Source organism: Apostichopus japonicus, chromosome 19 (genome assembly GCF_037975245.1).
Source record: "Apostichopus japonicus isolate 1M-3 chromosome 19, ASM3797524v1, whole genome shotgun sequence".
Classification (NCBI taxonomy): Eukaryota; Metazoa; Echinodermata; class Holothuroidea; order Aspidochirotida; family Stichopodidae; genus Apostichopus; species Apostichopus japonicus.
In genome coordinates, this window is record NC_092579.1 from 28,849,522 (window position 1) to 28,873,474 (window position 23,953).

The 23,953-nt window shown below is 33.9% G+C and overlaps 1 protein-coding gene across 1 annotated transcript in view; it reads right to left on the reverse strand.

The window, feature by feature from the left end:
• Positions 1–23,953, reverse strand: part of LOC139959837 (uncharacterized) — an 82,152-nt gene extending 58,199 nt beyond the window's left edge. Inside the window, exons 1-28 of the mRNA XM_071957717.1 lie at positions 23,639–23,953; positions 22,569–22,688; positions 21,131–21,508; positions 20,623–20,742; positions 20,129–20,251; positions 19,705–19,830; positions 19,095–19,217; positions 18,524–18,646; positions 18,165–18,287; positions 17,659–17,781; positions 16,947–17,069; positions 16,413–16,535; positions 13,299–13,415; positions 12,551–12,673; positions 11,514–11,636; positions 10,928–11,044; positions 10,078–10,200; positions 9,399–9,521; positions 8,757–8,879; positions 7,949–8,065; positions 7,352–7,474; positions 5,668–5,790; positions 4,737–4,859; positions 4,037–4,162; positions 3,293–3,421; positions 2,243–2,362; positions 1,552–1,674; positions 737–859 (exon numbers count right to left, since the gene is read on the reverse strand). Coding sequence (XP_071813818.1) covers positions 737–859; positions 1,552–1,674; positions 2,243–2,362; positions 3,293–3,421; positions 4,037–4,162; positions 4,737–4,859; positions 5,668–5,790; positions 7,352–7,474; positions 7,949–8,065; positions 8,757–8,879; positions 9,399–9,521; positions 10,078–10,200; positions 10,928–11,044; positions 11,514–11,636; positions 12,551–12,673; positions 13,299–13,415; positions 16,413–16,535; positions 16,947–17,069; positions 17,659–17,781; positions 18,165–18,287; positions 18,524–18,646; positions 19,095–19,217; positions 19,705–19,830; positions 20,129–20,251; positions 20,623–20,742; positions 21,131–21,508; positions 22,569–22,688; positions 23,639–23,732 — 3,655 coding nt within the window. The 5' untranslated portion in view covers positions 23,733–23,953. The remainder of the gene's footprint in view (positions 1–736; positions 860–1,551; positions 1,675–2,242; positions 2,363–3,292; positions 3,422–4,036; positions 4,163–4,736; positions 4,860–5,667; positions 5,791–7,351; positions 7,475–7,948; positions 8,066–8,756; positions 8,880–9,398; positions 9,522–10,077; positions 10,201–10,927; positions 11,045–11,513; positions 11,637–12,550; positions 12,674–13,298; positions 13,416–16,412; positions 16,536–16,946; positions 17,070–17,658; positions 17,782–18,164; positions 18,288–18,523; positions 18,647–19,094; positions 19,218–19,704; positions 19,831–20,128; positions 20,252–20,622; positions 20,743–21,130; positions 21,509–22,568; positions 22,689–23,638) is intronic.

Consider the following 23,953-nt stretch of genomic DNA (forward strand, 5'->3'; position numbering starts at 1 on the left):
AAAAAATCTGAAATTTATCGATCGCCGTCCTGGGGGAGGGGTTTAAGGGGAGGGGGTGTCCCCCTCCCCTTTAGGATTTTTTTGTCAGGACTCTAGATGGAATCTATCACATCACGTAACTCGCCAAAAAAGTGTGGAATTTCTGCTTGTATAATTTATCCATTAGCTTTTTTGAACCAAAAAAAGGCTTTTTTGCTTGCTTTGTGCTATTTGATTCCACCACTGGTCAAATTCGGTGTTCCTTCCCTTCACAGTCCAGCATGTTCGGCCAAAAAAAATAAATAAATAAAAAAAAAAAAAAATGAATAAAAAAAATTAAATAAAAAAAATAATAAAAAATAATAAAAAACGCGAATTACGAGAAAAAACGCGAAAATGAAAAAAAAAAAAATCTGAAATCCGCGTTTCCGCGGAAGAGTCTCATGCCTGAATACTTGTTCCACCAAGATCAAAACCTTGTCTGAAGTGGGATTATTTTCAGAGTTTAGTGTTACAAATCTCTGTCACTGAAAGAGATCCCTTAATGCCAATACCAGTTTTTTCTCTAACACATAGAAAATTGCACTCAAATTTTTGTATCAAGATATATCTTAAAATTTTTGTTTGACTCTTATGGTGAAAAGTTTGGCATAATATCTTATCTACGAAATATTTAAGAAATCTCGAACAAAGAAAGACCTAAAAATTTGAGCTGCTCTGCCTAGAACAGATGGAATTAGTTTCATTACAAACTAACCTATTTCACAGTTGGTCCCAATGTTACATCCCTCACACTGACAGGTATAGTGTGTACAAGATGAATTGGAGGCTTGGCACCTGGCATCGTTTAAACATGGACTGGAAGAGCATGGATCTCTCACTGGGAAACAGAAGCGGACATTTATATCATTAGAGAGGCCAAAATGTGAAGGTAAGAAATGTGTGCATTAACCGGTGCATTATTAGATACAAAGTTATGATGAGTAACATAATTAGAAATATTAATTTGGCTACAAAGATTGAAAGTTTGGTTTTGTTGCTAGAACAGAAGGCATGATGTTAGGTTGTCTTAAGGAGAGCATAAGGTAGGGGGGGGGAGGGAGTTGGAGCACTTGTATATAGTAACAAACTGCTCTCCATATTTTTATATGTTCAGATCACAAAGAACCATGACCTGTGTTGGAGGTCCATCAGATCTATTGGGAGTCAGTTCACACAGTGGCATAGCTACAGGGGTCTCAGAGGGGCCTATGAATCCCCACCAAAAAAGTGTCTGCCCCCCCAAAAAAAAGTGTCAGAAAAATAGATTCTATGTGCTCCCCTAGAAAAGAATTTAGGCCCCCTAAAAAACAGATTTCTAGCTAATATGTCCGTGGGTTCACAATGACTTCATATATTATATTAATATTTAACTCACATACTGAGTATTCAATACAACCTGAACAAAGGTAATTTGCCATTTCTTTCAAAATGTTTATCCAGCAACCACCTTTCAAAATCTGAACATTGTTACAAAATGAATTAAATGCATATATAATACGTAGACCAAGCTGCAGAAGAAAGCAAACTCACCCTCTTGGCATCTCTCTCCGAAGAAGCACTGAGGGCATTGGCAGGTGAAGTCTGTACATGAACCGTCAACAGACTCACAGAATCCATCATTCTCACAAGGATTTGGAGAACATTGATTAATTGCTGTCAAATATTTAAGAAAAAAGCGGCGAGGTTGTAAATACATGTATGCGTTTTAACATATGTGAGAAATATCAGTGTTACACAATAGCTTAGGAACTTGTGGTAAATTAAGTACATTTTGGTATTTTTGGTATACATTTGGTAAATTTTGGGTAATTTTTGGTAATTTTTTGGGTAAAATTTGGAAAATTAAGTACAATTTTGCCATCTTCTGTGATTATAAGCACAGAAGATGAAGACAGACATGATCTTAAATTGAATAAATAGAAGTTAAGTCCACTATGAAATGTAACATTTATAAATATCTTTAACTTATATTTGGTATACATTTGGTAAATAGTAATTTTTTAAAATATTTTTGGTAAATTAAGTACAATTTTGCCATCTTCTGTGATTATTAGCACAGAAGATGAAGACAGACATGATCTTAACTTGGATAAATTAGAAGTTACTACCACTATGAAATGTAATGTTTATAAATATCTTTAACTTGGATAAATCGATCATAAATCTTTTCCATTAGATATTATGTTTTAAAAACATAAGAACTGAAATATTGCTATCTTACCAGTGGTACACCTGTCTCCTTCCCAGCATCCTTCACACTGACATTGATAATCAGTGCAAGTTGTGTTGATACAGAGGCCATCATTGAAACAAGGATCATTTGCACAAGGATCATCCAAAACTAAAAGTGAAAAAAAAAAGATCCGAATTATTTCTTAGTGTTAAGATTGTGTACAAAAGATCGGTGAGTAATAGTAAATGCAAATTAACACTTGAGAGGCATCCCAAATTTGAGAGTATGCTACAAGTGTCAAATGTTTCTTAGTACTTACTCGTAATTATGAAACAGCTCAAAGCTGTTTAACAAACTTTTCTGCAACATTTTCCTGATAATGAAATCAGCCATTATACAGACGAAAAAAAGCAACACATTTTGACCACAAAATTAATGCCCTTCATTTCCCTTGGCCCCAGTTACCCTCTTCATACCCCTGCCTCACCTATGCTCCTCCTTCATCTACCATAGTTGGCCATCACTGACTCAGACACAGGTGAATGACTTCTATCAGAAAATATCTTTACAAAGCCTAAAGATTGAATTTGATATTGCATGATATATCCAAATATTACGTTTAATTGGTCAAATTGCATGCAAAATGCAGTTGAGATGTGTCATACCCCATTTTGTACAGAAGACCCCCCCCCCCCCCTTATTATACTATTTTATTTTTGTTAAGATTTATAAACCAGGTTCATTACCAGTAACATGCTATGCAATATACAAACCCTAGATCATTACATATATATATATATACTAGAAAGTCACATAATGGTCTCTCACACTCAACCTTCAACTGCCAACCTAATTATATTTCAACATTTGAGGCATTAAACATTTGAGGCAACATTTAATTGGCATTAAAAGGCAATAAATTAAAAGGCAATAAAAGGCATTTAATTGTCTAATTAAACATGCATGAATGTATGTGAATATTAAGAATTTTCAGAAACCTTTGATACAACAGTAACTGTAAGATCGTAACCTTTGCTGCCAATACAATGATAGCCTTTATTTCTTAAATGAGATCATCTCATGATTGAACACACTTACGTTGTTCACAGGTGGGACCTGTATAGCATCCTGGGCATTCACATATGTACTGTGTGCAGCTGTCATCTGTGAGGACACACTGTCCTCCATTCATACAGGGATCTCCGTTGTCTGTGCAAGCATTTATAGCTAAAACACACAATAAGAGGACATGAATGTATTAGGTAGTATGAAACATACTCAGTATATGCATGGAGCTATTATTATTTGTTTTTACTGTATTTATATCCTTTTTATCGATTTTGTTTTTCGTGAAGCGCTTTGACACTTTTTGTTATTTAGCGCTATATAAATGACGTATTTATTATTATTAAAGACTATAGCTTAAAGAGAAATAGTGCAATTTTTCAACTCAAACTAGTATTCAAAAATCCCGTTTTTTCTATAAACTTATCAGCTGTTTTTGGTTTGTATGACTGTAAGTATGACTGTACTCATAAACTATGACTGTACTCATAAGTCAAACTGCCTGATAATTTTCTGTACCTTAACATTTCTGTGATTAACTTTTCCAAGGGAAAGAAAGTATTTCCTGGGCATGACAAAATTTCAGTTATCGAAAAAAATTTGGTTATAATCTCTGCTTCTTCAAAATCAAATAAAACAACATAATTATCTCATTCAAGCTTTGTTTGTGTCTGATTCGTTTAAGTAGGGAAAACAAGAACACACACACTTGATATTATTATATTATATGACACTATTATAATGTTTCATTTTGTTATACAGACGGTCGACCTGTACCTGTTTCACAATTTTCTCCAGTGAAGCAACCGTTACAGATACACAATGCCTTGGTACAGGATGTCCCATCTCTACGGACGCACAGGCCATCATTCAAACAAGGGCTGTCTTCACATGGATCGATACCTGTTAAGAAGGATACAAAAGAGTTTAACTTAATGCCAACTACAGAGCACACATGGATGACATCCACAAGCTGTTTGTCCTTGAAAAATTTGTATTGAATTGTAAATATATTATTTTGGGTCATAATTACTTTAATGTCTGCCTATTTAGTTTTGTGTTGTTCTCCGGTGAGGTGATTTAAAAATGGTATCTTTTTGATAGACTAAGTAGTCCAGTCACATTGATTGACAAGCCACTGACACTTAAAGAATCTTCTTTTCTTTGTTTTTTTATTCCTAAACGAAAAGTGGTATAATTATAAATATACTCCGCACTGCTAGCTAGACTCTGAGCTAGTAACAGCAAAGAAACCTTCTGTCCAGAAAAGACTTTAGGAATTCAAGTCCAAGATTGTCACAGACTTATAGTAAGAACAGATCTGTTGGTCTGCATGTAGTGCAACTATACAATTATTCACAGGACACTGGTGTAACATCCCACCCTAGACAAACTTTAGATTGCTCTTTTTCAAATACATTTCACACATTTCCTAGTCAACTGCTTTCAAGAGAAACTGTCATCTCTCACTACTTACTGATTTCACAGTTGATCCCAGTGAAGCATCCCTGACATATGCAGGAGTAGTTGGTACATGATCCTTCCAGACTGTTACATGATCCACCATTCAAGCAAGGCAAGCTGCTGCAGGGATCAATATCTGTACGAAATACAAATTATATATATTTTAAGTAAAATATCACTATTGAAACTTGTCTGAGTATATAGTCGTGTATATTTAAGTGTATATTCTATTACCATTGAATATGATCAGACAGTAACCAGTCGTTTTTAGCTTTAGCTGACAGCACAGAATAACTTATTACAGTTATTGCATTGAATGCAAAAGTGAGCAAATTGATAAACATGTAGCAAACCGCATAACAGTGTTTAGTCAGTTTATTCAAGACAGAGTTTAGAGCCTGCAAATTAAATGCTAAATTATTCCTTGCAGAGCACATTCAACAGCCATGTGCAACAACAATAATAACAATAAAAACAACAGAAATAGTAATGATGATAACAAAAATAACAATAACAATAATAATAATAGTATTAATAATAATAAATAAATAATAATAAATAATAATAATAATAACAATAATAATAATTAATAATGATAATAATATATGTTTATCTGCACATAGACATCTGGGCTAACAATCTACAGTGGAAGGCTACACAACAACTCATTTGCACTGTTCTGGACAATATCAAATAACTGTTTTGACATACAGCATAGAACACTATTTTTAATTAATTTGTGACAAAACTAGTGAAATCAGTGGATAGTGCTATTAGGGTGTAAAAAGGAAGTAATGAAATGTACTTAGTCACTAGAATTTTTAGTATATCATCCCTCATGTTTTTGACAATGTTTCAGTTTGCTAGGTGGAACATTCCAAAATCATGATAAAGATGTTCGGCAACAAAATAAATGTGATAAGTGCAAAGAAATATATATTTACAATTTTGACACAAATGACCAGAGTAACACTCAGGACAGAGACATCTCAGGGCTGTACAAGAGCCTTCGATGGGTATACAGGTCGCCCCATTTAAGCAAAAGTTATTATCACACTGGTCTAATTCTGGAGGTGAAAAGAGAATAATTTATACAGTGGGTGACTGCACAATCAGCAAGAAACTGATATCATGCAAGGATTTAGAAGGATTTAGTAGATAAGTCCACTAAAGTAGCTTGCAACAGGTAATAAATAAAAATATCAAAGATTATAGAATAATAATTTAATTCCTCTACAATAAATAAAAGACGTCATGAAAGCTTGATCATCGTTGGAGCAAGGAAGTTTGTCTGGCTTACCCTAACCAAACATTTTTTCTTACTTAAATAGCTAAAACATCAACTAGAATTTGAACTACTATCGTGCAAGGATTTAAGAAGTTGATTGGTCCACTAAAGAAGCTTAAAACACTGGTAACAAGTAAGTACAAAATGATCAAAGATTACACAATAATAATTCAATTCTTCTACAAATAATAACAGATGTCATGGAAGCTTGACCATCATTGAAGAAAGAAAGCTTGTCAGACTTACTCTAACCAAACATTTCTTTCATTGAAATTGTTTTAAAACATCGGCTAGAATTTGTAACTACTATCGTGCAAGGATTTAAGAAGTCAATTGGTCCACTAAAGAAACTTAAAACACTGGTAACAGACAAATAAAAAATTACCAAAGATTACACAATAATAATAAAATTCTGCTACAATAAATAACAGATGTCAAGAAAGCTAGCCCATGATTGAAGCAAGAAAGTTTCTCTGTCCAACACTGAAAGAAAATGGATATAATACTCAGTCACATGGTATTCAAGATTGCTCACACTGTAAGCAAACAAATAGGTAGCCCTGGATAGCTCAAATTGTAAGGCAAATATAGTAGTCCTAAGGACAGGTCACTAATGTAAGACCCAATCTTACCAAACACTTTGGTTAAATTGCTCTAAAAAGTTGGTTAAAAGCTTTCGGCTGACAAATTGATTGTTGAAATCAAGTGTCAAGTGTACTACTACTATATATATATATATATATATATATATATATATATATATATATATATATATATATATATATATATATATATATATATATATATATATATATATATATATATATATATATATATATATATATATATATATATATATATATATATATATATATATATATATATATATATATATATATATATATATATATATATATATATATATATATATATATATATATATATATATATATATATATATATATATATATATATATATATATATATATATATATATATATATATATATATATATATATATATATATATATATATATATATATATATATATATATATATATATATATATATATATATATATATATACATGGTGTGATCTATGTTTACATAGTGTCCAAGGCACTGTGGCTTCTGCATGGCACTCCAGCATAGAAATGGTTATGAAAGGGATCGCATACCACAAACATACAAACAGCAACATAGCTCAGTCAGAGCAGGAGAGGAGTCAGTAATTACAGCCCATAGTAGATAATAATAATATCTTTATTCTTTTCAAACTTGTTTTGATAATTTCCCAGTCAGGGTTTTGTTTTCATGGATTATTTAGATGTCTAGCTTACCAATTTGACAAGTGTCCCCAGAGAAGCAACCATCACACTGACATGTAAAGTCACTACAAGAGCCAGGAACAGGAACACACTGTCCACCATTAGAACAAGGTTGTGAAACACATGGACTGGTTTCTGAAAATTATAACAAAGAAAATGAAATATTTTGAAAAGTTGACCTTTTACTGGCAATTATATTCTATATAATTATAATCATGATTTCTTGATATTATAATCAGTGTGCAGATCATATTTCAGAAGAATTTTGTTTTTCTTGTTGGAAGAAATGTAGGAACACATAAAAAAAATACAATCTAACAGCTTCTATCCTGAAATCATAATCAGCCTGAAACATTTACCTCAAGATCTTTGTCAAGATCCTTTTTGTTTTACAAAATTTTGATCAGTCATGAGAATGAAATGTGGGAATAAAAAATTGTACTTTGGTGAAATCAAATATCTACCAAATACAAAGATATGACAAAGTAAAAGTTGAAAGATGTCTATAAAATAGGCTAAATGTCTGTCGGACTAACACCTATTTTCCTTTTCTTTTTATTTAAATAAATACAAATACTTTTAAAAATCAGTAAAATAAAACAAAAATACCATTGTCACAAGTGGTTCCATTGAAACAGCCAACGCAGGTGCACTCAAAGTCATCACAGCCCACTGTTTGGCAGAAAGCTCCATTACTACATGGATTTGGTCTGCAGGGGTCCATGGCTGAAAACAGAAAGGAAAAGATCCATTCTTATTGTCTATAAAACTAATCAGATACCTTTCTGAAAAGTAAAAAGTAAAGTAAAAAAGCATAAACCGAAAGCCACTGTAAATAACCTGCAGTAAGGCTGAAACAATATCAAACAATAGAGTTCATTATCCTGTGAAACCAGCAGTGCTCCCAACCCCCCCCCCCCACCTCCCACTCCCCTCATCTTCTAACTTTTGTCATGGTGCTAAAATGTATGCATGACTGGGGCTCATTACTTTTTCTGACTCTACAAGAAAGAGTACCTCAAAAAGATGATTTAAATATTTAAAACTTGTTTCAAATTTAGCAATTGAGAGAGTTTAAATTCAATCAAGGCAACAAATTCTTTGCTGGTTTGAATGTGTGAGACATGAATAATAGAAAGTAAGAGTAATAAAGAATTTTATGATTTAAAAAGTCACATTAAACTTTTCCACAGTCAGCAAGGGATTAAACATAGAGCTCAAGGAGAGTATGGACGGAGCATATGGACAAGGAATTAACGTAGATCGCAAAGAGAGTATGGACAAAGATTTCAATATATATCTCAATGAGAGTATGGACAGAGAGTATGGACAATGGTTTAAACATATTTCTCAAGGAGAGTATGGACAACAGTGCTGAATTTTATCACCTGATTTCTTCTTGTAAAACTAAGCTTACCTATCTCACACATTGGTCCAGTTGAACACCCTTGACAGGTACATGTGAAGTTCTCACAGCTGCCTTCTTCCACTTCACAAATACCACTAAACCCACATGGGAAGGAACTACAAGGGTCAACAGCTGTAAGATAAACAGACAGAACATTTACCCATCTATTAGTGATAAATGATATAAAGCCCCCTTGCCCCCCCCACCCCAAATGAAAAACACATACACAACCTGTCCCTGCTATTTTAATAACATAATTTACATCGATTCAGCCATAATATATTACATGTATCTTTTAAATACTCATGTGAGATGCTTATGCTAAAAGTTTCTTCCATAGTTTCCCAAGCTGTTTTCTGTATTTTTTATTTTTTTGCTAAGACATTCAAATTTAAACATTTCTTGTAAATTAAATGTACATCTGTTTGGATTATACAACTTAAGATGCAATAAAAAGAACAGAGATTTCTTTGTGAAATATTTTTTATGTGATTATTTGTCTCTGTAAATTTCATGTTTCACATATCAGTAGTGTGGATTTAGTAGTGTGGAACTGCATACTCCTACTCACTCAGGAGGTTTTTAGATTTATTGATATTTAATGATCCGAAATAGCATAAATTACTTAATAAAAACATTATGATTTCTCACCAATTTCACAAAAGTCCCCTGTGCTGCAGGAAGGACAGATACAGGTGTATTCTTGACATGAATCTATGGCAGGGATACAGGTAGCTCCATTTTGACATGCATGATTACTGCATGGATCTTGAGCTAAAACATACCAAGAGGGAAAAAAAAACAGTGAATGATAAAACTTCCCATTGTTTGATAAATTATGGACATTTGAAATTAAGATGAGTTGTGATGCAGCTGTAATTCTGAGCAAGCTGTGCAATATTGAACTATAATTCAATTCCCCTCTGTCTTACTACAAGATCTATGTGAATATTAAGTCCATTTAGCTGTTCCTATAATAAGCAATATGAACCACACATGATTGGATCCCACACAGTCTTACTAAAAGACCTGCTTGAATAAAACCATTTGGATGCTCCTTGTTAACCTGATATGAATTATTGTATTTAATACTTATTATTAATAATTATTTAATAATATTTAATATTATATTGTTAATAATATATTGTTTGTGCAAACCTTTCAGGTTAATGCCTAACATGCTTGATATTTACATATTTTTAACGGCAAGAGAGGGTTATTTCAAGGAATTTCAAACCAGCATGATGACAATAAGTCACTTTCGCAGAAAACATAAATAACAGAAAGTTATCAAAGGCCTGACTGAAATCCTGTTTTCTTCTAAACTTACAGATTTCACATGTGAGCCCAGTAAAACAGCCATCACATTCACAAGTGAATGAGATGCAGTCTTCCTGGCTTGATACGCACGTTGCTCCATTCTGACATGGATTGATCTGGCAGGGATCACGTCCTAATAGGGTGAAAGAGAAGTTGAATATTCTAATGAACTGTTTGGCAGTTTGTCTCTGTAATAACCAACCAATAACAACATATCATTTTAATAAGAACATCAATTGAATTTGACATTTCTTTACTAAATAAACAAACTGTAAATAATTAATTAAATAAATAAATAAGCTATAATTAAAGAAATAAATAAAATACTGAAAGCAACTGAATTTTCCTTCAACAAATCAAACTCAGACTCTCCTTACAAATCTTAAACTTTACAGAGTAAATCTAATTTCACTTTGTAACAGGTATAATTAATAATCAAATAAGTAAATAAATACAGTTGTCTCTACAAGAAAATCTATAAGATTGCATCTCCTTTACATTAATAGTCTACCAACATGCTCAAAAACCATATTTCTCGTGTGACTTTTTCACAGTTTTGAGTGTGATGCTATCAATAGCATGTTCTTATGTTGAGATAAGGTTTGAATAAATATGTAATTTGACTAAGTACGAATTGCCACCAACTAAGGAATGGATAGCTCAGTTGGTAGAGTGCAGTGCTTGTGACCCTGCGGTAACTGGTTCTAATCCTATTCTTGCCAAAGATTTCTTTGCTTTTTCCATTGTCTTCTTTTGTTTTGTTCTTTTGTTTATATTAAATTCATCAGATATCATACTTTAGAACCTGCATAAAATAAATATAATTTGACACTGAAATTGTTAGAAATGTTTTAACTTACTTATTTCACATTGAGATCCTACAAAACATCTGGGACAGGTACACTGGAATTCTGTACATGAAGTCTGACTACAAATACCGCCATTCCCACATGGCTGGGAGGCGCAAGGGTCCAAAACTATGGAGGAAGAAAAATCAAGGATAGAAATTAATCATTCATATTTATGTAATACAAGTTCAAATCTATTTTATCAAAGAGTCAACTGGTTACTATGAAAGATATCTCTTTCATTTATGTTTTTATTTATAAAATATGCAATATTTCATTAATAGTTTCAGAAATTGAGATACACTGGTATTGGTCATGAAACTGTTTGAAATTGTTTTAGCAAATTTTTAACAAATACAAGGGTATTAATCTAAAGTTATGTGTTCTAAATCCAGAAAAATTAAGAAAAATTTACTGTAAGAAACTATAACCATTTTCCTTATGACCCTCACTAGCAGGGGATAGAGAGAGATTAAGTGTTATTCATTCCTAATCAATTCAAATCATTTATTGGTAGCATTTAATATATGAAAGACATTTATATCACTGAATCTTGCTTTCATGGATTAATATGAAGTAAAGTTGTGATCAAGCTTACAAGTTGAGCAAGAAGGGCCTGTATAGCATCCAGGACATTCGCATGTAAAGTTTGAGCAGGATCCATCCGTGAGAGAGCAGATACCACCAAACTGGCAGGGGTTAGAAAGACAGGGATTGTTGGCTGAAAAATAATGAAAAAGTAAAAGTAAAGAGATAGGAGAACATACTGGAAAGTTATTAACAACATTACAAATAGCAAAGAACTTGTTACTAGACTGGAATAACTGTTTGGGATATTACAAACTATTTCAAAGGAGCAAATGATTTATTGGCTAGAATGGGACTAGACTCAGTGTTCTCGGGATTACGAGTCTTGTGTTAAACGATTGTGTCACTAGATTACAAGTTCAGTTTGAAGTGCTAGAGGAGAGTAATGCTGTGAACGGTAATCCTAAGATCAGTGATCCTGAATCAGATCGGTGATCTGTTGCTCAGTTTCTTCAATCTCGTTCTACCAAAAGACTTTCTTTTCTCATTTTAAATATTCTGAAACATAAGTTTAAACTAAATGCTAGCTTAAAACATTATCATTATCATCATCATTGTCTCCAAGTCACAGCATGCCCAACGTTCTAAAGCAAATTGAAAAACAACTACAGTTTGATCAAAATATGTAATGTTGGATTAAAAACAAAATATTTTGAACTGTCAAATGAATAAACTTTTTTTTCTTGATGACTTTACTTCAAACTTGGGATATGCTTGGACAATCCTAAAACACCAGTATATCTAGTTGACCAAAGTTGTCCTCTAAACAGGGGATAATATAATATCTCTTTGTTTTCTTTTTTTCACAAAGAGAGCTATACAGGGCTGTTTCCAGTAGCAGATTATGGCTGTCAATTAGACCAACTGTCATGTACGTGTTATCTGAATGTCTAACTTTCATTACAAACATAGCAGGTTTCTCGTCATGGTTTTGAAATAATATTATCACATTAACAAGTAGAAGAAAAGCCAATTTTTCATAGAAGAGTTACTCATAAGTGAGCTTTTGTTTTAACGATGAGATCAATCTTATTAATTAAAACTCACATGTTTCACAGAGGGTGCCAGTGTAACATCCATCACATTCACATGTATAGGATTGACAGTTGTTTTCATCTGGTTTGCAGGTACTGTCATGCAAACAGGGAGTACTGCCACAGGGATCGATGGCTGAAAATATACAAACATAACATTATTGCATAAATTAATTGATTTATTCATTCATAGTTCAGATTTAAAATATAGATAATGTAACAAAGATTAACAAACTTGTTCCTGATGCAGCGGTAAAGCAATGGGTTTACTGCTAAAATTAAAGACGCATACATCATTAAAAGACAACTTCAAACTGTTTTTTTAGTTTTGTAGCAATGTGGTAACTAACAATAAAAATACAACTAAAGTATGTCAAACTTCAAGGCATAACAGGCAATTTAATCCTAAACTATAGTCACTTAAAAATCTTAAAAGGGATCAAAATTATTTTGTACAGGGATTGTTCGGGGTGAGGAGGAATGAGCTAATAATGAACAAACATTGCATTACTGCATTTTAATGTAATTAATGTAAAAGAGGGGAAAAGGATGAGTAGGGTAAGGAGTGGGGCTAGCAATAATATAGAGGGGTAACTTGTGATACCCAACACAAGTGTTGACTAAACACCCCCCTCAACCCCCCCCCCCCCAACTGTGTCATATAAACTACTTTTGTATAATATGATATTATTTGGAATTTCCCATGTACTTTGTTTGGAAGGAAATAAAACAAACTGCACTTTACTTTGAGGTGTACTTACCTATGTCACAGTTTTTACCAGTGAAGCAGCCAGAACATTGACAGGAATAATCGGAGCAGGTCACATTAGAACAGGTGGCTCCATTCTGACATGGGTCACCACCGCAAGGATTTGTCTCTGTAAGACACAAAAAGCTCATTTTAAAAAGTATGATGAAAATAAGTAACTGTACAGAGATATGAACAGCTGAGCAATTAATGATTCCACGTTATTCAATAATTTCAATACGCAAAATAAATTTCATAGTGATGGTCATTTGCCTAGCCTCAAACTTGTAGAGAGGCTAGTTTTCACAAGTTTTCACTTATTTGGCTGCAAGATTACTAGTCAAAGTAAAGAACTACATTGTTATAATTGAGTTTAGTATTAAATATTATATAATAAAACAAGAGCATCAATGATGCAGTATCTCAATACTGGAAGTTCTAATTTCGATTCCTAGTTTCTTATCTTTGCTCTGTCTCTACAATTATCAATATCAATATATATAATATTTTTGGTCATATAGTTTGACGTCAATGACAACAGTCAAATAAGAAGAGGCGAACAACTCGACCATATTCTTGATGCCCACCTTGAGAAAGCTAGGCCTATCGACCTACTGTACGTTACTGTAGACTGTAGTGGTGACTACCATCAAAACTGTGTACACTTCCAAGTATCAAAACAACCCACGTTTTTCCTTCTCAATAATTTTGACATGAAGATTTCGTGGATTTATGACTTGGAAAAAATAATGTACAAGTAGATTACAAGTTTTTAATTGAAAGTGATGGGTGGCCTCCTCCTCCCCTTATAGCCACCCCAGTTCCTCTCCATTTTAGTATTTTCTTTTAATTCTTTGAATATTTGATGTCAAACATCACAGGTTCAAAAGAAAGCTAAACATACTTCTTATAACCTTATAGTTATACATCTTATATCCTTATAAATAAAATAGGGATGCACCGGATATCCGGTCCGGCCGGACTATCCGGCCGGATAGTGAGAAATTATCCGGTTCCAGCCGGATATTTTTCAAAATCCGGCCGGATCTTTTTCAAAATCTGGCCTGAATCATCCCTTAAAAAGGTGTTGGTATTAACTTAAATCAATGTAAACTATTTCCAAAAATTAATAAAAACATTCAAAGTAAGGAAACATTAGGTTTAACATGTTTAATTTAATTTTCTCAATGGTCTGACCCACTGTTTCTAAAGATCAACCAAAACAATACAACTACTGTAATTATATGAAGCTATATACAACAAATAAAGTTTGCAGTGAAATCATTTCTTGCAGCCTTCATCAGTTTAATATTGTAGTTATTTTATTAAAGAATGTAGATTACACCACTTCAAGTCATATTTAATCTCATAAATGGGGTCTTAATTTCACCTTCTTTGTAATATGCATATACCTCACCTAAGATTTGCTCCTTGTTTCATACTTCTACTTCTTATTAATGATTTCTTTTGTGTAATGAAAAAATCCGGTTGTGGCCGGATTTTATCCGGCCGGATTTCACCTACTATCCGGCAAAATCCGGTTCCGGCCGGATCCAAAAATTTGGATCCGGTGCATCCCTAAAATAAAACATAACCTTATCCAATTTTTATAGTCTTATAAAAGTTGTGATGCTATGGCTGGCTCCTCTTTTATACATACTCCAGTGAAAATAAAATGTGATAGATTATAATTTTTGTTCTTAATTCTTTTTTTTGGGGGGGGGGGTTAAAGAAATATACCAAACAAGCTGTTAATTCATAATGATGCTTCTTTCTAGATATGCACAATATACACTCTATTCCAAATTAATAGTTGTTGTATTATCCCATTCACATTATGTTAAATTTATGGAGTCACAGTTAAAATATAAGTTGGAAACTTAAGTTAAAATTAAAACACACTGTAAGGCAATCGAACAAACTTACTGTACCCTGGCCCAAAACTGCCTGAACACCACCAGTACAATGCTAATGTGGCCAATACTAAATGAAGGCCTAATATAAGATGCACTACTGTAGGCCTAGCCTAAACTTGTAAACACAACAATGTGTATACGTAATTATACAAAAATACCTGATGGGCAATCAAACAAACTTATCATGACTCTTACTCTGAAAAACTACCTGAACAACAGTACAATCCTTAAATTGATATTACTAAAACCATGGAGCTATAAACAGACGAAGTCCTAATATAAATTAAATGCAGTACGACAATGTGTATGAAATTAGTGTGCAATAAATTTTGAAAATTGGTCGCGAGGGTGGCCATTTTCGTATATCTAACATGTAGCTGCCATGAGTCCTAACCAATCTGCCACAAACCAGAATTGGAGGCGGGGCTTGAGTCATTGCCAATCTGCTACAAACCAGACTTGGAGGCGGGGCTTGAGTCATTGCCAATCTGCTACAAACCAGACTTGGAGGCGGGGCTTAATTATCAAAAACAAGGAAACAAACAAGTTTTGGAGCGTGTGCAAAAAAGCCTTGGTTCAACGGTTTTTCAGAGGGATTTGGCCAAATTTGGACATAAATCGGTGAAAAAGTCATGGAATGAGATACAATTCTGGAATAAAAAATAGTAACTTTTGTTGGCCTATATGATATATGCTTGCTCTGGAAATTTCAGAGAAAAAGAACTTTGTATGAAGACGCTGAAAAATTTTTAAGAGAAGAGAGAGTCCCACTTACTGTTACAATATCTCTATACATGTAATGTATTGAGATAAAAACATGAGAAAGCTATCTGGCTTAGTGATTCCTTGCCTTATAAGTTTATACTATATATGGAATCAAATTAATTGATAGAGCAACTGAGGAATGTGTGTCCTGAAGTCAAGTACCAGAACATTAGAAAAGATAACTTGATCATAGTAAAGGTATTACCCTTCTGAATGTTGATGACAGATAACAGTGATTAGTGGAAGTGGAATACCCTCTCAGCCACTTAAAAAAGGGAAGGTCAAATCCTAAGTTTCCAGTTCCTTCATACTATGCTCAGTACACATCAACCTATACAGCTACATGCTGGAAAGCTTTGTAACCTAAATACAATTGGAAAATTATGAACTTTTCCAGGCTGAGAAATAGTTAAGAGAGCAAAAATGTAAAAGAATTTTGTCCTTACTTTGTGCACAGGTTGGGCCAGTGAAGCAGTCCAGGCAGACACAAACAAATTCTGTGCAGTCAGTGGGAGACACTGTACACACACCATTATTGATGCAGGGATTGCCCAGGCATGGATCAACACCTGAAAGAAGGACAGGGTAAGGAGATTGATGTTTCAATAAACACACATATCAAGTTGGTGTTCCAGCAATAAAAATTACTACATTGTTAATGTACCTTGCATGTATTCAGAAAATATTTCTCAGTATATTCCACTTAATTCACCCCATCCCTTAATACAAAATACAGCCACTGCTACCACCGCTGCTACTATGACAAATACCATACCATGTCAAAGGGTATACAAAGTTGATTAATACATGCAAAACTATCAACATTTTAAATAAAATAAAAATCAACTTCATATAAAAATGAAATAATAAAATCAAAAATCAAATAAGTAATCAAATAAAAATCATACAACGAAATAAAGTTCAACCAAATAATCTCAAATTATATATTATTAAGTCTGGACCTAAAGCTCTAAACTTACGGTTTTGGCAATCTGCTCCTTCATAGCATCGTGGACAGTCACAGGTGTACTCAGTGCATGAACCAGCCACAAGGGAACAGGCCCCTCCATTCATGCAGGGCGCGGTCTCACATGCACTGAAGGCTAATTAGTTATGGTAAAAAGAGAAAGAAAATTATGATCATTTTATAATTGAAAATGGAAAAGCTGAAATTAGTCTGTTACATTTCGTCATTAGAAATAAGACATATTGGATTGAAATATGATTGCAAATTGATTAAAACAATGTCAATCTAGCTAGCTTTAATATTTACTAACATATCGTGATTAAAACGTCCATCCAATTCCCAAAAAAAGTTGTCACCACGTGCTATATAATATTAATTTATCAAATGATGGATTCAATGCCAAAAATATTGCTCTTGTGTGGTTGAAATAAGTTGTGCAATATATAGAATAATTTAAAAGTAATGGAATCTTGAATTATTTGATATGAATTTTAATAGTTTTAAACCTGTGCAATGATGACTAGGAAACTGGTACAGATACTAACTTGCAGGTGATTGACATTAAAATCGCACAACATTAAAAATATTTGACATGATTTCAGTCAATGATGCTTTTCTATTTATAAAGATACTTTATATAACAATGTGCAAAACCTGCTTGGAATTTTTGTAAAGAATTCTTTTTTTGTTTTTAAAGATGGAGAGCAGTTGCTGAGGTTACTCACAAATTTCACAGAGAAGACCTTGATGACAATTATCACAAGTACAGATATAACCCAGACAGTAGTCAGGGTCTGGTTGACATAGACCTCCGTTCAAACAAGGATTTGTAGCACAGGGATCGATAGCTGTGAAAGAGAAAGGCGACAAACTTAAGAAACGTTTCTCTGTTTTCAAAGGGTGGCAACCCAATAATATATATGGTTCAAATTTCATGAAATGAAAACCATTTATCAAGGACAGCTACAAAAGTGGAATTGGTCATCTTGAGACTTGCCAAAAAGCGATAGTGACTTGCACCGGTAAAGAGTAAGAAAAAAAGCAAATGTTCAGTTGCGGGTCCAGTTTGAATCTTGTCATTATTAAATTGCTATCATGGATGTTAGTATCACCTAACCATATAGTTTATAATACTATGTTACCAATTTCTAAAATAATATATAAATTGCATATTATTAAGCACTTGTAGTCTTTGACAACACCAATAACATATGTAAACTATCAAACTTACGGTTGCTGCAAGTTGGACCTGTGTAACAGAAATCGCAAACACATTCAAACTCGGTGCAAGGCTGTTCAGTCGATGGTTGGCAGAACCCATTTTGACAGGGGTTGTTCTGGCAAGGACTTAACTCTGTGAAGAATGGGATCAACAAAACAAATTTATGGCATTCATTTGTTTAGCATATTCGATTGAAGCTTGTGGGCAGTGGATTTTACAAAACATGCATCAAACATGAACAAATGTTGCCATCAAAAAGTTGAAATACTGTGAAACATTAACATTTCTGGGAACTTTCATTTTTGCTTCTCTTATAATTTCCCAATAAATGTGAAAGGGCTATGCCTCACAAAAAGTGATTTAATTACCTATTTGGCAGTTTTCACCAGTATAACATCCTGGGCATGTACACTCATAATCTGTGCATGAGCCCAAAGCAGTTGTGCAAATTCCACCATTCTGACAGGGCAATGCATCGCATGGGTTCAGCACTGTAAAAATAAATATATGAAAACAAAATGTATCAGAAAAGTCCAACCCATAAAGCAATACCTTCAGGACATGCAGATAAATATGTTAGCTGTCAGAAAATAATGATTTTTCTCTATGTTTGTCCAAATTTAGTAATCGCTAATACTTACAACATTGTCCAAATTGGAGCCCTGTGTTTTTACTGTGAGTTACAAGAGGGTAAATTACTTATTGTTTCACAAAGGAGAAGAGATTGGGTGGTTCTTCTCAACGGAAGATAATGAAATGTGCAACACACATATATATATATATACTAAGACCATGTTCTCCCTCAATATTCATAGAGACAAGTGATGGTGTATTAAAGTAGGGTGCAAATCACCCTTATGAAAGCCCTACCCCTTCTCCCAAAGATCATGAGATCGTGAAAGAGTAATTCATTGTAGTATGATATAATACAATACTCACATATGCTGCAAGTGGATCCCACATAGCATCCAGTACAGGTGCAACTAGTTGACATACAATCTTCCGACATGATGCACTCTGCATTATTAATACATGGGTTGTCTGTGGCACACAAATCAATCGCTGAGAGAAAACGGACAAAAAGATTAATACATAGGCGACAAACCAGAGGATGATGTTAATGTTAATAACTTATCTAAGAAATGAGATGACAACAAATGAATATTAAAACAAAGTTGCACGGTGAGCATTTTAGACTTGAATGGTAAAAATTGGAAGAAATTTCACAATGCACTTTTCTAAAGGAAAGAAACACTCCGTCACAAAGCTGTGTCACTTTTTCACCTGATGGTGTTAATCCATCTTACAATACAGCCAAATAGTTATGATGTACAGTTAAGCAATACATATCCATGTTCATATTCAATGAAATTTCAACATTTTGTGGTCAAAATTGAAAACAAAACATGGGCCTTATTTTTAATCATGTTCATATATATCAACTTTCACAACAGACAGTGACCTACAAAGCAACAATAGGGATTATTAAAACCAGACAGACGATGACAAATAAAACAAAAAAAAGTTTTACACAAAGGTAAAAACTGACCTGTTTCACAATTTGGTCCCTCATAACACGGAGGACACTGACAGATGTAGGCAGAGCATCCTGTCCCCAGAGAAATGCAGGTAGCACCATTCTGGCAAAGATTCAAATCACTGCACTGATCGAATTCTGGGGAGAGAAAAGAAGACGAGTAATATCTAGGATTTTCTGAATTGAGAAGGAGTATAAAACAGATACAATTACTTCTGGTTAAAAGTTGCCATTTTCTATCAGCTGTCATGAGAGAAAGTCTTTTTTTACTGCCTTTCAAGCAAAGGTAGATACACAGAATAATTGTTTTCATCCTTTTTGGGATGACAGACAAGGAGAGAAATAGAAGAAGTACTGGAACTTTCTGAAAATGATTTTCTCTACCCCGCCCTTACAAAAATATCAGGAAAATTCCCGGGACAACTTTATGACTTACGTTTTCCGCATGTTTCTCCAGCATAGCAGTCCAGGCAATTACAGACGGTAGACAAACAATCTTCGGTCATCAGGCATGAGGCTCCATTAAGGCAGGGATTATTGAGTGAGCACAGATCAACAGCTGAAAATGAAAATAATTTTCACTCAGTGAAAGCAGAAGATGATCCAACAAGTATACAGTTTTGTGATATCTGTGATGTTATCATTCAACTCAACAATATATCATCTTCCCCCATTTCTCCACCAACCTCTCCAACCCCCCCCCCCTCCCCTTCAATCCCATTCTCCCTCCTTATCCAACTTTCACTTTCAAATTTCAGATGATAAAATTAGTCTGTACATATAACATTAAGCACAATAATCTCTTCTTTTTTAGCATTGTTATAGAACTACAAAGGAAAAGAAAGCTCACCACCTTTATAAAGGTAATTCATGGGGAATATCAGTTCTTTAAACACAGAAAGGGAACGCAAGTAGCTCTTAAAATATTACCAAATTCACATCTCTGTCCCAGAAAGCATGTTGTGCACTGACAAGAATATGTATTGGAGAGATAGTTTGGTATACAATTTCCACCATTGAAACAAGGCTGCCAGCTGCATGGATCCGTAGCTTGAAGAGAAAGATCGCAGGTAAAAGATACACAAATTTACATGATAATGAATAGATTACAGAACAAAAATACAAATACAGTATAGAAAAAAAAGTACAAATTACAGTACAAATACATTACAGTACATTAGTTGTTTCATTTTGCTAAAATGATACCAAATTGTAGATAAATAAATGGTAGTATCTCAGATTGGATATATTATATAAACATTCTTTACATTCCTCATTAGAATGAACAAAATAACATTCCATAGTTATACATGTTTGCTACTTTGCAAAATCTTCTTCAATGAGGAACTCCTCACTTGTGAAATATTCTCATCACTTGCAATTAAAATATTTGATTTAGTTTATCAGATCTCTGACATGCACCGTCTAGTATACTTACTTGCACTCCACTGAAGTTGCCAGCCAGCCAATTCTGTACTAGAATCTGTGCTGAAATAAATCCATACAGCATCGTTCTCCAAAGTTATTTCTGCAGGGGACTCGCTTCCATCAAAAATCAAAACATTAGAGAGAATAGAAAGGTCGGTAAAATCTTCTGGAAGTTGAAAACCAGTCCCAATTGCAATAAAATCCTTTCCGTCGTCTATGCTAAATAAGGTCTCAAATTCAAGTGAGATAGCTGTAGCAGTTGGTACAAAAATTTGATACAGCTTACGGAAATCTGAGATGTAGGATTGAGGATAATTTGGTGATGAAAAAGTTGTCTGGCTGCAGTCATTTGGCCAGTTGAAGCATCTGTCAATTTCAGTTAAAGAATCTATAAAGAAAAGATGAAATGAATTAATAAACTAAAGTGAATTCTTGACTGTGGCTATACACCAACTTACAGATGACGATTGATTACAATTGGCATGGACCATTTCAGCAGAGTCAAGAGACTGGTCAGGTCCCAGGAACAAGCATGTCAATGAGCTCCCTAACTTAGGCCTGTTTGCACTCTTAAGTTGATTAAGTTATGAAAATACAAAGAGACCTAAGACTCCATTAATATTCTTTATTTCTCTGTGCCCCTCCTCAGTTGGGTTCCTATCAACAGCCTGATATATTTCAATGAATTTGCATGCACTTGTTAGAATTAGCAAACCTTCAAGATATACTGAAAATATACATTGAATAACAAAATGGTTTTCGGGTGACTATGTCAGGATTTTAAAGTTTTATATTGATGATAGTACTACTACTAAACTTGTAAAGTAGCCGATACTGAAGTACTCTGTAGCAGTGAGTTATACGATTTACTGTGTACGATTACGCCAACCTACCGTTGGGCTAACTTATTATATAAAGCTAATGTATTGCAGCCTAGGCCTAAGTTAAAAATATTAGACATGCAAACGTCTTAGACAAATTAGAGAGCACTTTACGCCTAGGCTACTACTTCTGATTATCCTTCAAATTGATACCGTCAAACAAACCAATACTCATCCACAAATCGTACTTCTAAAAGTAACCACGATCTAAATTAATTTCGGAAAACAAACTTTGTAAACACCGACAAGTGACAGAGTGAGCTTGTCGTCTGCTGGGAAGCGCATATCTAAGGTAGGCGGTTTACGCCAGAAACAAATGTTTAATCCAGAAATTAAAATATTTATATAGAGATGGATATATATCGATATCTTACTCTATGTGTTGAGTATGGTATCTGAAATTCGTGATATGCGTGCAATTTCACACAGGACAAGGTGTGTGATATCAAGAATACTGATATCTTTGTAAAGCTGGATGTGACCGCTAAAAGTCAGGGTGCAAAATCCCTTCCTTATAGTCCGTTATACTTGAGAATACTGACGATGCAACGAGCCCTTACTACTTACATTGTATTGAACAGTCTATTCCGATGAGATTTGTCGCAAAACATTCACACGCGAAGGGTGGTGAAATTCCTGGTCTTTCGTAGCACTTTCCAAGCCCTCTGCAGGGGCTTGATGAACAGGCTGCAACAAAGAAAATATGTAATCTCATTTCAATTATTAAAAAAAAACATTAAAAACTCGTATGTACAATATATATAGTATGGGCAAATATGCCCATACTTTATTACTGCACATTGGTATATTCATAATGATACTATGTCATCATATACATGTCATAAAGCATTTTCTATAACTGAGAGGGTGCCCTAATACTCATCAGTATTAGTGGAGTTGGACTAAAAGCAGGGAGGGGGTGGGGGAAGTTGACTGAAATCTGAACGGAAATTCCACCGATAAACCAATTCTTTCTATGAAGAGGGACCGCAAACAGTGCATTCTCCTTTCATGGTAACTGCATTAATAGAATATAAGGTGAGAAACATGTTCGTTTATGTAACGAATAGCTGATCTTTGATTTTGCAAGGCCAGCTGCATCTATATGACAAAGTCCCATTATTAATTCCGACTCTGGGAAGGATGCGTTACTATATTTTATAAAGGTCTCACCTATAATTCACATATAAACATACTAAAATTACCAAGAAGCAAAGACATTACACAGGGACAGGTCGAACGTTTTAACGTCTCTGGGTCGGCCTTTTGAGGTCTTCAAGTTTCTTCATGAACGATATTAATATATTTAGAGAAACTTTATCCCATATTTCTCTGGCGCCCCTTAATTATGACTCAAATAACCCCACCCTCACGTGCTGGTCAGGATCATGCCAATTGGTGACGAATGGGATTTAATTTCCCACTGCGGTGGAGATCTTACAGGAACTCAAGAAGCCTCATTAGCTTATCAAAGCCGCAAGCTTAAATAGGAAAATAAAATATGCAAAAGAGTAAAAAAGAAAGACAAGAAACAGAATAAAGTAGAAGTGTTCGAGTTCCAACTTGATTCGAACGAGGTCAGTCCTTTATGTTACAAATTTATACTTCAAATGTAGGCTACACTTCCAATTTCTTACCTGTCTGAGTATTGACATCTGCAGCAAGTAAAACAGCTGTCGCAATAATCCATACAATCCAGCTAGGAAGTTTAACTCTTCTTTGAATAATCATATTAATGTTATTAAAACGGTACAAACTGATATGATCTCAGATCTCTAAATTTATATACGGTCGGATCCGCCAGCAGATCCACACTTGATCAGTTTATAAAAAAATCACATTCACTGCGGCAAATGTTTACAAGAAACTCGAATCGTTCGGAAATATCCACAATGTTATAAAGAGTACACCTTGATCTTCGGCGATATTTCACGTTGTCATTTTCTAATCCT